Source organism: Labrus bergylta, chromosome 22 (assembly GCF_963930695.1).
Source record: "Labrus bergylta chromosome 22, fLabBer1.1, whole genome shotgun sequence".
Lineage (NCBI taxonomy): Eukaryota > Metazoa > Chordata > Actinopteri > Labriformes > Labridae > Labrus > Labrus bergylta.
Window position 1 is genome coordinate 17,537,676 of NC_089216.1, and position 14,046 is coordinate 17,551,721.

At 41.2% G+C, this 14,046-nt stretch overlaps 1 protein-coding gene across 1 annotated transcript; it reads right to left on the reverse strand.

Annotated features, from left to right (window-relative positions):
* Nucleotides 1-8,643: 8,643 nt before the first annotated feature.
* LOC136177430 (putative C-type lectin domain family 20 member A) lies at nt 8,644-11,277 on the reverse strand. The gene is made up of 4 exons (XM_065950639.1): nt 10,910-11,277; nt 10,196-10,549; nt 9,970-10,061; nt 8,644-9,768 (listed from the first exon to the last, which is right to left on the reverse strand). Exons 1-4 carry the CDS (start codon nt 11,229-11,231, stop codon nt 9,652-9,654), a joined length of 885 nt encoding a protein of 294 aa, XP_065806711.1. The 5' UTR covers nt 11,232-11,277; the 3' UTR covers nt 8,644-9,651.
* Between the last annotated feature and the right edge of the window lie 2,769 nt (nt 11,278-14,046).

Genomic DNA, 14,046 nt, shown 5'->3' on the forward strand with positions numbered 1-14,046 from the left:
CAGACATTTTGATGGTGATTTTTCAGGTAGGAGTTGGTGGTGGGTCCTGAGGCTCGATGAGTTGAGAACCACTGCTCTAATGGAAGCGATTACAGCCTCACTTCCCCATAACAGTGGACAAGTCTAAGAGATCACAAGTTGTATCACTGAATATATCAGCAAAGATCAACGGCCATTTTCTGTGATCGACAATGAAGGACTCAGAAGGACTTTAATCAAACACTATTTCCAGATCGCTACAAAAAGACAAAATGCATCTCACTCACCACGGATGGTTGGACTTTCAGGTTTTCTACTATTATGTCTTTGCAGTTATTAATCCGTCCTGAAGATACATTTAAAAAGCACATGCTTCTTTTGATACTCTGAAAACAGCATTTGGTATCCATTGCATTTATGCAAAACTTTTATTATTTTTGTTGTGAAATAATAATAATAATAATACATTTTATTTAAAGGCGCCTTTCAAAGCTCTCAAGGTCACCTTACAGAGCAGAGATAAAAAAACAACAAAGTAACAACACAACGGTAGAATTAACATTAAAAACACAAATGTACAGGATGTAAAGGAGTTATGAGAACGGGTGGAGAATGATCAGACTGAATATGCCAGTTTAAAAAGATGTGTTTTGAGATGAGTTTTGAAAATGGAGAGAGTGTCGATATTACGGATTTGTGGTGGGAGGGAGTTCCAGAGGTGGGGGGCAGAGCGGCTGAAGGCCCTGGACCCCATGGTGGACAGGGGGGCGGGTGGTGCAGTGAGTTGAATGGAAGAAGAAGACCTGAGAGTGCGGGTAGGTATGTTGATGTGCAGGAGTTCAGAGATGTAAAGCGGAGCAAGGTTGTGGATGGCCTTGAAGGTGAGGAGCAGAATTTTGAAGGTGATGCGATGTTTAACCGGGAGCCAATGAAGCTGCTGTAGGACAGGGGTGATGTGATTAACAGAGGGCGTTCTGGTGATGATGCGAGCGGCAGAATTCTGGACCAGTTGAAGTTTGTGGATGGACTTGAGAGGGAGACCAAAGAGAAGGGAGTTGCAGTAGTCAATGCGGGATGTAACCAGGGTGTTGACGAGGATGGCAGTACTGCTGGGAGTGAGGGATGGGCGGAGGCGATTAATGTTACGTAGATGGAAATAAGCAGACCGGGTGACGTTATTGATGTGAGCTTGGAATGATAGTGAGCTGTCAAGGATGACACCCAGACTCTTAACCTGAGGGGAAGGGGAAACTGAGGAGTGGTCAATAGCCAGTGAAAAACTGTCAAGTTTGGAGATTGTTGATTTGGTGCCGATGAGGAGAAGCTCGGTTTTGTCACTGTTTAATTTGAGGAAGTTGCAGGTGAACCAGGATTTGATTTCTTGCAGGCAATCTGTCAGGGAAGTGGGCGGGAGGGAGCAAGTGGGTTTGGTGGACAGATAGAGCTGGGTGTCATCCGCATAGCAATGGAACTGGATGTTATACTTACGGAAGATATGGCCAAGAGGAAGGAGATAGATGATGAACAGAAGGGGGCCCAGGACAGAACCCTGAGGAACACCGGTGGTGACTGGAAATGGTTGGGATTTGAAGGTTCCGAGTTGAGTGAACTGAGTACGACCAGAGAGATAGGATGAAAACCAGTGCAAGGGTGTGTCAGTGATTCCGATGGAGGCAAGTCTGTCAAGGAGTGTGTGATGGGAGATGGTGTCGAAGGCTGCACTTAGATCAAGGAGGATGAGGATGGTTAGAAGTCCGGAATCAGCTGCCATGAGGAGGTCGTTGGTGATTTTTACCAATGCTGTCTCTGTGCTATGGAGGGGGCGGAAACCAGACTGGAACTGTTCATAGAGGTTATTGTCAGACAAATGAGTGTGAACCTGAGATGCAACTGTTTTTTCAAGTATTTTGGATAGGAAGGGTAGATTAGAGATAGGACGGAAGTTGTTGAAGTCATTTGGGTCTGCAGCAGGTTTCTTAAGTATAGGGGTTATTGAAGCTGACTTGAAAGAAATGGGAACAAGACCAGAGGTGAGGGAGGAATGTATGATGACCATTATTAGGGAAGACAGAGGGGGTAGGCAGGCTTTTACTAGGACAGTAGGGAGAGGGTCTGATGGACAGGTAGATGGTTTTGATTTCTGAATGAGGTCAGATATTTCAGCAACAGAAGGAAGTTTGAAACTTGAAAGTGAGTGAGAGAGAGGAGGTAAGAAGACTGGGAGAGATGAGATGTTAGGAGTCAGTTGCTGGTGAATCTTGTCTACTTTAGCAGTGAAAAATGACATTAAAGAGTTACAATAGGCGGTGGAAAACAGATGAGAGGCGAGAGAGTCCGGTGGTCGTAGAATGTTGTTGACGATGGAGAATAGTGTCCTTGTATTCCCTTCACCTGAGCTAATGATACCTGCGTAGTGAGTTGATTTAACTGTAGAGAGACTGTCCTTGTAGTGGAGAATGTGGTTACTGTACATTTCTCTGTGAATAAGAAGTCCAGTTTTCTTGTAGAGACGTTCCAGGCGACGACCTTTTGTTTTAAGTAGGCGAAGTTCAGGTGTAAACCATGGAGCAGAGTGGGTGAATGAAACAGTCCGGGTTTTTAAAGGAGCCAGGGTATTTAAGAGGCTATGAAGACCATCATTGTAATGAGAAACCAGTTCATCGGGGGTGGATAAACAGTTTATGCTGGGGAGGTTGTCAATGCCACTAGAGAGCAGTTAAGTTAATGTCCTTGATGTTGCGATATGAAATGACCCGTGGTAGATATTTTTTGGATAGTGTAAGTTTGACATTGAAAGATATTAACATGTGATCAGAAATGGGAAGGACATCTGCAGCGCAGTCAAGAGGAGTGACACCAGAGCAGCAGATTAAGTCCAAGATATGTCCTTTGGAGTGTGTAGGAAAATCAATATGTTGCTGCAATCCAAAGCTGTCAAGGCAGGATGTAAAGTCCTTCGTCAAGGCATTGTTAGTTTTATCCATATGTATATTAAAATCTCCCAGCAATATTATGTTAGGGGAGAGTGAGCACAGATGAGTTAAAAATGAAGCAAATTCATTCAGGAAATCAGTATTGGGCTTTGGTGGACGATAGACAGTGGCCACTATGGTAGGTGTAGGCCCATTCAGTTGTAAGGCAATAGATTCAAAAGACAACTGAACAGGGACAGAAACAGGCGACACTTTCCAATTCTCGCGGTAAACTATCGCGAGACCTCCCCCTCTGCCAGAGGCACGGGGTTGACAGATGTAAACAAACCCTGGAGGGGTACATTCATTCAGCTGTGAAAAGTCATTAGGTTGTTGCCATGTTTCGGTTAAACACAAAAAATCAATCTTACGGTCAACCAGGAGCTCCTGGAGGAGAGGACCTTTGCTGGTAAGAGAGCGGGTGTTAAATAATCCGAAGTTGACATCGTTGTGGTCGTGTTTGACCCTGACGTTAGCCGACCTGGCTAGGCTGGCTAGGACAGTGTGGTCAACTTTCCGGCTGGAGTTTCTTCGGGGTTGGCGAGATGAGGACCAGATGGATTGTATTGGTGTGGAGTCGTCAATTTGAAAGCCCCGTCGGGAACCACGGTGGCTATATTTCCGACGGGCATGACGAGCGATGTCCAGGTAGAGATGCAAAGCCGGTGGAGGATCGGACAGGTGGAAGCGTAGTTGCAGGAGCTCAGCGGCTGTGTAATGGAGTACCGCTGCCGTTGGGTTGAGGACCAACGACAGGGCAGTCCAGACGAGCACGGACCATACAAACATTTTATTAATCCACATTGTTGTTGCCGATGATGGACTGGATAAGGGCTCCGGCAGCAGAAGCAGCCCAGGTGAGGAGTGGGAGCCCTGCACGCAACAGGTAAGCTAATAGGCTACCAATCCAAATTAACTCACCGGGTAATCTGATCATTTGGAAGTATGTCCAGGGAAGAATACAACAAATGCAAAAAGGTCTGTAGATCAGCAAAACAGTCAGAGGAACCGGAGAGCAGCGGCAGCTAAACGCGCCAGCGTACACTCAACCGGACGTGACGTGGACTGACTAGGATTCTAATGATCGAGATTGCTTTGTGTGATAGAAATCCCTCTGGCGGGCCTTTCAGACAGGACGCAGTGGACGCTGTGTGCCGCTGTCAAGCCCGTTCATTGTGTAATATGTTGCTCCGCGCAAGAGTGCATCTCCTTGCTGGCGAGTTGAGGCAGCACAGGGTCCCGTTTGCTGTTCTCGTGCGTTGCGCAAAAGTTACATTTCTACTTTTGTGTTTAATAATCACTGCTGTTGACGTTGGGTTTATGGTGTTGAGCTTTTGCACTTAAATTCAACTGAAAAAATGGAACAACAACTGAGCTGGGTACACTTAATGATGAATCAAGCACCAGAGGAGATTTGTGTCCCTGTATAAACCAGCTCTCTCAGAACGCTCCGTTTTGGTGTGTGTGTCTCTTTAAATGCAATGATGCAAACTTTTCTCAACATCATCAAGTTGGGCTTTGTTACAGAGACATCGAGCGTGTGTTGAATTTCCATAAATTTGGAATGGTATGAAAATCCTTACTCTAATGCTGAATCATTCATTTGCTACAGAGGTAAAGATTATGCAAGACATAGCTCTTTAAAGGCTTATTACAGTTATTTGTGAAAAATATCATTCTCTTTTTTTTACTCTCTCTAACAGCAGGATCACAGCAGAATCCTGAATTTGTTTATGTCATTGATGCAAAGAATTGGTCCAGTGCTCAGAGGTTCTGCAGGGAGAACTTCAGAGACCTGGCCACTGTGAAGAACCACAGTGAGAACCAGAAAATCCGGAGCTTGATTCCTGCTAATAATGTTGAGGAATGGATTGGATTGTACATGTCCTGACATTTACTGGTCTGATGGGAGTGGCTCCTTTTTCAGATACTGGGATAGTATTACAGGTCTCAGGCTGGAGAACCCATAAACAAATAAGGTTCCTGTGTAAACAGGAGAAAGATGAGGAAGACGACAGTGCTTCTGCTCAGTGCAGCTTCTCTCAGCATAATTTATTTGCTGATATTCAAAATAAATGTATTTTTTCTGACTTGTATTTTCTCTGCATGACAGCATGTTACAGCATTTTGTACAGAATCCACAAACAACATAGGTACACAATTCACCATACTTCCAAATGCGAATAGTAGAAAATGACCTAAATAAATCTTCATTCAGCCATTAAACTGAGATAGTTTACCTTTACTTAAAATATGAGAAAAGTACGGTGGCCGGTAGGGGTCAAACGCTCAGCAACTGATGAAACGACATACATATAGAAAAACTTACAGCATATATAGAAATGCTGCACATTCAAAAGCAAATGCAAACTACCACAACAAATGCAAAGGCTGAAACGCGCTACAACAAGAAGGGGGGAAAACACACAAGTTTGAGAAATTAGGTCTTGTTGAGCGGTAGCTTTGCTGCCCGGCTACCGGCAACGTTGCCTGTCTTGAGTAGGCGACGGGACTTCCGTCTGCTAGGATTTTGGCTCTCCAGTATATACACAGTACACCCCATGAGTGAAGTATGTGGAGCAGCAGATTTGGAGAATTCAGGAAGATGGAGGTTATTAAACTGTGAAACTAAATGTCCATTTGTGTGCTACAGCGTCCGTTCATCTGGTGAGTGAAACTGACCTTCAGTGGAGGAGTGAGATTTAAGCATTTAATGAGAATAACCAATTAAATTAATTAAACTGTACTGAAATGTCCAATATGTAAGATATTTACTGAATTAAATCAAAAAATGACCTTGTTGTATTTTCAGACATTAAGGAAACATGTTATGTTGAAGTGCTGGCTTCTCTGACAACAATGCAGCAGCCAGTATGTCCTCCTTCTAACTTTAGATTCTGCTCCTGAATGCTCTGGATTTGTTTTAACCAGAGAAGTAGGTGGTTTTAAGGCACCCCAAAACATACATTTTGCCCCTCGTCCCTCAGTTAGCAGGCAAACGGCAAACCAACAGGTGTCACAGCAATGAAGGCGGGCAGGTGCTCAAACTAGGATCAATATTGAACCTTTTTCACACATACGGAAATCTCCTGAAAAAACTCCAGCGATAAGGGGATTTAGGGTATATATGAAAGCAAACAGCCGCATTTTTCGCGCAGACTCTGGATCTGTGGCCAATTCCTCACCGAGTTCCCTTTAATCACTGTATGAAGAGCTCAACCAGAACCTTGAATCCATCCTGTAGACTGTCATGGAAGTTTGATAGTAAAATGTTATTTTCCAAAAGGCTGTAAACAATATTGGACGAGGCCTGAGTGCAACACCAATTGGTTACTGAAGGGGGCTTTGGAAGCCCACCGACAGGTAGTCACCATCCTGGAAATGCTGTCTGTGTATGTTACTTTCGGGTCTTTTGGTGCCGGCCTCAAGGCGACCCTCGAGAAACTGCAGTTTTTTTTAACTTCCGCATTGGCTTTATGTTAAGATTAAGGACTAAAATGTGTTTTTTAGTCGTTGGACACTTTCATGAATATAATCCAAAATATTATTTAAGATTCTTCATAGACCTTGGATATTTATATAAATGTTTTTATTCTTTTTATGTTTAATGACTGCATGAAAATGTGTTGTTTACTACAATGCAGGGAAACCATTTATTTAAAAGCTGAGAGGTAATCCAAGTGCAACACTGCCCTCTTGTGTCTATATCAGCTCAATTCAGTCAGGACCACTTAGGAAAATACTTTATTTGCAATTATTAATATTTGGCGGTATGGCTCTGTAATGGGACATCATGCCCTTCCAAGTGCATACGTGGAAAACATCTGGTAGGCACAGCACACATTCCTGCCCTTTATGTGCATACAAGGAAAGCCTAAGGCAGGGAGAGCAGGCATCAATGACAACAGCATGGCATTGATTCAGTCAGACACAGTATGAAAGGAGGGACTGGACTGGACGAGGGTTTCAAATGCAATGGGATGAATTTAAACAAATCAGCTGGCCATCAGCTGATGAGGGCTTGCATGAAATCTGCTGCCATCAAAAACACTTTCATGATAGCAGAGCGCGACTCTGTGGTCTGCCTGAATGTTATTACAAATTGTCATGAATTCATTCACTTCAGTAATGTTATATCTGTGTTAGGGGTGCAGAAATGCAAAATCTTCTCTCATCAGTTCTCTCTAATCTTCCCATTGTTAAAGTGAGTACTCGAGTAATCGTCTTTTAGTTCTTTTTTTTTCCGTGATTCTTTTCCCCCACGGGAGGCCCCGCCCCCAACTTTGACGCGATGCCGACTGTATCTATTGATTAATTTGAATCTTCGGGATTTTAATAATTGATTGTATTAATGTTCAAATTAGGACATTTCTTCCTTCAACAGACAGCAAACCTCAAATAAAAATTCACACAGACCTATCTTATGACTGTTTTAACACTTCTATTATAATTAGAGCAGTGAGTGTGGCGAGCGGACACGCAGACATCAATGCGCACTCATCGCACGTTGAAGCTGTTTTGATAGCAACATTGTGTTAACAAAGACTACAGTCTGCAGTGTAGAGCACACTTTACTCAGGTAAATGAAGTTACAATAGAACAGGTGAACGATTTAAGTGTGTCATCTTTCTCCTCTGTGCGTAATGACACACTCGCTCAATCTCGCTCGCTATGAGCTATTTCTCCCTATGAGGTTGTTCCGTTTTGTAGTTATTAAAAGAATAATCATCTAAAATTCCAAAATATAGTATTATCTAGTTATGCTGCTCTGTCCTGGATGATCAAACATCATTGGTTTGGCGGGGTAAAGCCGTAATCGCAAAGAGAAAGTCCTTCTTTTTCTGTGGACTAAAAAGACAATTTGAACTGAACATTCGTTTTTTTCTGTTTTGAATTAGGCCTATCCTAGAACCTACAATGCAACAAGAAACATTTACAAAAATGTGGACTACAAAACGATTATCAATTACATTTTTTTCGAGTACCCTAGTACTCGTTTGCACCCCTAATCTGTGTACCATTTTATGGTAATTCTTCATTTAGAGCTGTGAAGCTGTAATACATATGTGCAAGGCACCTCATAGCAGCAGATCTATATTTGTATAGGAGCCAAATGTATGTTGTAAGCTGGAAAGGAAATATGATTTGCTGAGGCTGGAGAAATGTAAATCTGACAGTTTCGAGTGAAGGTTTGTCTTCTTACCAGCCTATAAGAAGTATACCCACATTTGCAATTTGGCTGTACCTGCGAACAGAATAAAAGAAAGTAATGGTGGGAAATATAGAAAAAAATATGATTTTTTCATGGTAACATCACGCTCACATTTTAAAAAGATTATTTTTTCATACTGATCTTATAGATTTCTTTGCAAGTTACTTAACGGTTCAACCACACCTGTTTCCCTGTATAATGCATTTCAATGCACACAAACTGTGCTAATAAGTTTAGTCTATTTGAAAGGTGTCTTTGTTGATGGGGTCTGGAGGTCTCCCCCAGAACATTCATCAACAAAAATGTCTTGCCCTCAAAAACTACAATTTAGTGTGTCCTCTTTTGTGATTTTAAATCTATTTGAGTGTTCATCAGGTATATTTTTATACAGTGATGAAAATTTGAAAACATGTAGACTTCAAACATAATGCAGAATATGATTATTCTGTCACACATGGTCAAAGCAAGTTTTATGGAAAGAAGAGTTTTATTCATAGAGGGGGCGGGACATCATTGACTGACAGACAGACAGTCACCATGGTTACTCATGCTCACCTGCCTGCTGCACACTGAAGGAGAGGAGAAAGAGCTGCTGACTGACATCACTTCAAGCAGCATGCATGGGAATCATTACAGGGAAATAATTAGGGCCCGAAGCACTGACAAGTGCGTAGGACCCTATTGTAATGCAAGGAATTGTTTTTTCCCTATTTTCTGGGTCTCTTTGAGCGCATTTTTGACGGCTTGAACGTCACATTACATTATGACCATACTCTAAAATGTACAGGAAGTCCACAAATTTCAGTTGAATTTCAAAATAAGACGATTTTGCGCAACCTATTTGAACCAAAATCTTAAAAAGTGCCCTGCCTTTAATGTCCCGGCACATGGACAACAAGCCTCTCCTCATGTTTACCTGCTTGGTGCCTCCATCTTACACAACATCCCCAAATTCCAGAGACAGATGTCAGCTAAAAAGCATTAATGTCACAACATAAATCAGAGCATTGTGTCAAGATGAGTGTACTATCTTAACAGCTGTTCATTTACCGTCTCTCCTCCTCATGCAAGCCAGAGATTCACTTTAAAGTAAACAGTATTCTAAACAAACACAAATCTTATAACATTACACAGTTTTTTAAGAACACAGATTATAACGGATTGATGTTATAATCAATCTTGTATCCCCTTTCCCCCATTTGTTACTATAAGCAGGTACGTATATCTATTCATGGCAATACAAATTAATGACACACTAATGCTGATATTGATAAGGGCTAATTTCCCAGCAACAGGAACAAAAACATTTCAGGGGTCACTTAAGGGGTCACAAACTTACGATACACTTTTAAAACAATTATTTATCTCACTGAATGCCTTAGTCACTGATTGTAATGCATGTCTCAGATAGAATCATCATCCAACATTGATAACACACATTACTGTGCAGCTAAACACGGGTACATTTCATGTGCAGAGCTTAAAGTTTTAATCGTTTTTCTTTTGAGAACATTTTTCTTCCTTGTGGAAAACTTTCCCATCAGGCTGCTCTTTCCACTTCAGGGTGACTCCACTCAGTCCTTTCTCCTTCAGCCTGTCCTGGAGCTGAAAGATACATATGGAAACACATTTCTAAACATGTTCTTAAATCTGTATTGTTGCTGCGAGCTCGCATTAGTTTCACCTGGCAGGCTAACAAGATAGAAAGACAGTCAAACAAACAAACACACAAATGAAGACAGAAATTCCCCCATCACTCACTTGGTCGAGCAATTCAAGTTTACTAAAAAAAGTTTGGAGACTCACCTTTTTCATTATGTCGGCTTTCACAGCAGGGTCATTCAGATCCACAGTGGAGTCCTCTGGCTTCATCCTGAGCTTCATCACCTGCTGTTTTGCTGTCATGCAGAAATAAAGAAGAAACTGTGCTGCTGAGTTACTGCTTCAATACAATTAATGACAGTGTAGCATCAATTATAATCATCTAATTCTACAATCTCTTTGTTCAAGTGAAAGTCAGTTTATCACTTACATGGAGGGCTGTAGCAAACGAACGGGAGTTTAGTTTCGCAGTCAGACAAAATCCATTTTCCTGATGTTGGCATCTCTGCAGCTCCACAAGCCACGCTCATGGAGCCTAATGGAGTTGGACTGCGTTTCCAGCATGTGTATGTGGAGGGACTCCCATTAGACCAGTTAATGTCAGGATCTCTGTACAAACCAGTCCATACCCCGTTTCCTTCTGGCACCCAGCTCAGGAACTTCTCTGTGTCATTGAAGTTCCTCACAGTGGCCAGGTCTATGAAGTTCTCCCTGCAGTGCTTCTGAGCAATGGACCAAGACATGCTTTCATTGACAAAGACAAACTCAGGATCCTGTTGTGTCCCTGCAGTTAGAGTTAGAAAAAAAAGGAAATGATTGATCCAAGTAAAATGTTCAATAAACCTCTTTGAAAGAACAATATGTGAGATATATAATGAATTAAATCGTTAAATGACCTTACTATCTGATCAGACATTAAGGAAACATGCTATGTTGAAGTGCTGGCTTCTCTGACAACAACGCAGCAGCCAGTATGTCCTCTATTAAAGTTTTGATGGATATGTTTTAACCAGAAGATTACCGTCCCTATTATTACTGTGTGCATGCACTAAAACTTAATTCCACTCCTTCATAAATCAGCTCCCAAGTTAGGCCAATCAAAGCAAAACACCCTGGACATGCCCCTTGTTTCTTGCTCTCTTACCTGTGTAACAGATCAAATTACGTCTGACAGAGCAGAAGTAATCGAACAATGTTCCACTATTGAACACATTCATTCCAACACAGAATTGACCTCCGTAAAAGTCGGGTTCTGCAGGGTACCAGTTCCTATAATCAGCCCCACTCCCTGTGTAGCCGTCTGACCATTTCCACTCGATTTTACTGTACAGGCCGATCCAGACAAAATGTTCATCAAGCAGAGATGGAACTGTGGAGAGAAGTTGTTTCATTTCTTCAATGTTTTCAACAGTGGCAAGGTCTGTGTACGTCTCTCTGCAGTAGGTCTGAGCTTCAGTCCAAGTCATAGGCTCAGCTACATAGTGGTACTGAGAGGGAAGGCATGAGGAGATGTTTCAGCCTGTGAGGAGAACACACATACAGTAAAGAGTAAATAAACAGGTGCTTTGCTGCACCTAGGCGATAAAACGATAACGATAATTATTGCGATATAATTTTTGTCAATATAAATATGAAAAATGCAAGAAAAAATTTCCCGATATTAAAGAGAAGAAGAAAAAAACGATGAACAGCCAATCATGTTGTAGGGATAGGGACGTAGGCGGGCTTACAGATGTTAGGAGTGGAATGAAAACACAGCTGAAATAAGCGATAGAGACCCTGAAGAAAACGCTGAGTGTAGCGGCTCAGAGCAGGAGAAAACATCGTCGACAAGAAAGGCCGCTCAACTTCCGGAGTTTAGAGACAGTTTGGATAGTTTACAGACCGACAAAAAACAGAGTAAAGTGCTCTGTTAACTGTGCCGAAGACAAGTGCAGCTAAAACAGCGACACCACAAACCTGACCCGCTATAACACACCGAAGGAAAGAAATGACCAAACATCCCAAACGAGTGTTAGTATGGACCGTATTGTAAATAAAATAAACAGTCTATGGTGTGGACCCTCAGTAAGCAGCGGGCCAGTAAGTGCCACTCCCCAGCAGCAAACTGTCGTATCAGTATTTCCAGCTCCCCAACAATAAAGAATAATTAAACCATAATTAACCATCTGGTTTCTTCAACTTTCAAATCAGATTTTAAATTTGAAAGAAATAATGATTGACAATTATCGTGATAATTATCGATATCAACTGATATGACATTTTTTATCGTTATAAAATTATTTGTCATATCGCCCAGGCCTAGCTGCACCTACAAAATGATTTATATAAAGCTGCTTTACCAAACTATTAATGTGCAAAGTCTCTCTGTTTATGTGGAGATGCACCTGTCGAACAAAATTAAAAATAATATGTACACTGCCTTTTATTATATTATTCTATTTTATATATTGCTTTTTATTGAATTTTTAAGGTTAACATTTTTTTCAGACCAACCAACATAATCATAAAGACAACCCCTTAAAACACTTAATTACTGAAGACATTGTGGATTGTAAGAAAACAAGCAGTCATAATTAAACAGAGTTTACTGACCTGAGAGACACAAGAGACCCAGCCAGAACTTCTCCATCGTGGTGCTCTGTGAACTGAATATGACAACAGTCTCTACTTATACCACTGACATTGATTTGCAAATCTAATGAAATTCAACCCCAGCTCCTCATCCCAGCTGTGGACACAGTCAACAATCCAGTTTATCTTCAAATACACTTTTGATAATCTTAAAGTTAATGAACCAAGTTCATCTGTTCTTTTAGACCTGGATCGGTAAATGTGATAAAATGTCACAAACTAACCAATGGCCTGGTTGTAAAGTTATGACTTGATTTATAGATACTTTGCCACTTGTTCTGCTTACTTTCCTCAGCGTTCCCACTTGTAGAATTTATCAACTTTATTTTAACATTCAAAGACAAATCTGCAAGATACCTACTGACTGAAACGATAAAGTGACCTTACTATATGTTCAGACATTAAAGAAACATGCTATGTTGAAGTGCTGGCTTCTCTGACAACAATATGTCCTCCTTAGTTTAGATTCTGGTCCTGAATGCTCTGAATTTGTTTTGACCAGAGAAGGTAGGCCATTTTAAGGCACCCCACAGGGTCGTTTTCGATGCCCCTCGTTTTGCCAGATATGAGAGCAGTTATCAGGTCAAACCAACAGGTGTTGCAGCGATGGAAGTGATGAGAATGCATAAATGTTTCAAGACCAATGAACAGATGGCTAAACACTGAAGCTTTGGTGTGGTCAAAGTACATGCCATGCTTAGTTTGGCCCTTATAAAGTAGCTTATTAAGATCATGTACCTTGACCATCATTTTCCCTCTCAAACCAGGCTGTGATGCTCTCATTTCATTCAGCTCATTTGTGCATGAGACAAAGAAAGAGATTTACAAGTCACCATGTGACTGCCAACAAAAACAACTGCTCCTGGAAGTCCTGAAATCAAGTCTCAAAAACAGAGGCGATGGAGCCCTTTGCATTGGCTGCCACAAAGCTTTGGAACAGTCCTCCCATCCACATACGATCTGCTCAGTTGATTGGTATCTTTTTTAATCACTTCTTAAAACATTTCTTCTCGATGGCCTTCAATTCAAGTTTACTCGACTCCTCGTATCTATCTGGTATTTTATGTTGTCCAGCAAATATTTTACAATTATTCTGTTTATGGATTTAATCTTTGCTCTTATTTGTTTTATTCTCACATTTCATTTTGTTGGGGTTTCATATTTCTTTGTGGGTACTCTTCTTCTTTAATATGGATTTTATTTTCATTTCTTTCTCTACCTTGGTTTTATAGCACTTTGGTCAAGTTTAGAATTTTGTAAATGTGCTTTATTAACAAACTTGACATGTGTCGTCCTCTCTCACTCATACATAAGTGTATAAAAAACATTAAATAAATAAAAGAAAGTCTGATGTAAGGGATTGTTTATGTGCGGTTGTTCTGCTCTGCTTACAAAGAAAAACAGAGCCTATAGTTTGCATCTGACTTCGATGTTTGCATGAATTTCCCTTTGATTGAAATTGTTGACAGAGTATTATTACTTTCATTGTGTCAGGAGAAATGTAATGGACCAAGTAAGTAGATTCAATCACACCCATTCACACTGATGGCAGAGGTTTCTATGTAGTGAGACCATCAGAAGTAACTAATCCCTTTCATACGATGCCTTTGAAGCAGCGGGAGAAAATTGGGGTTAAGTGTCTTGCCC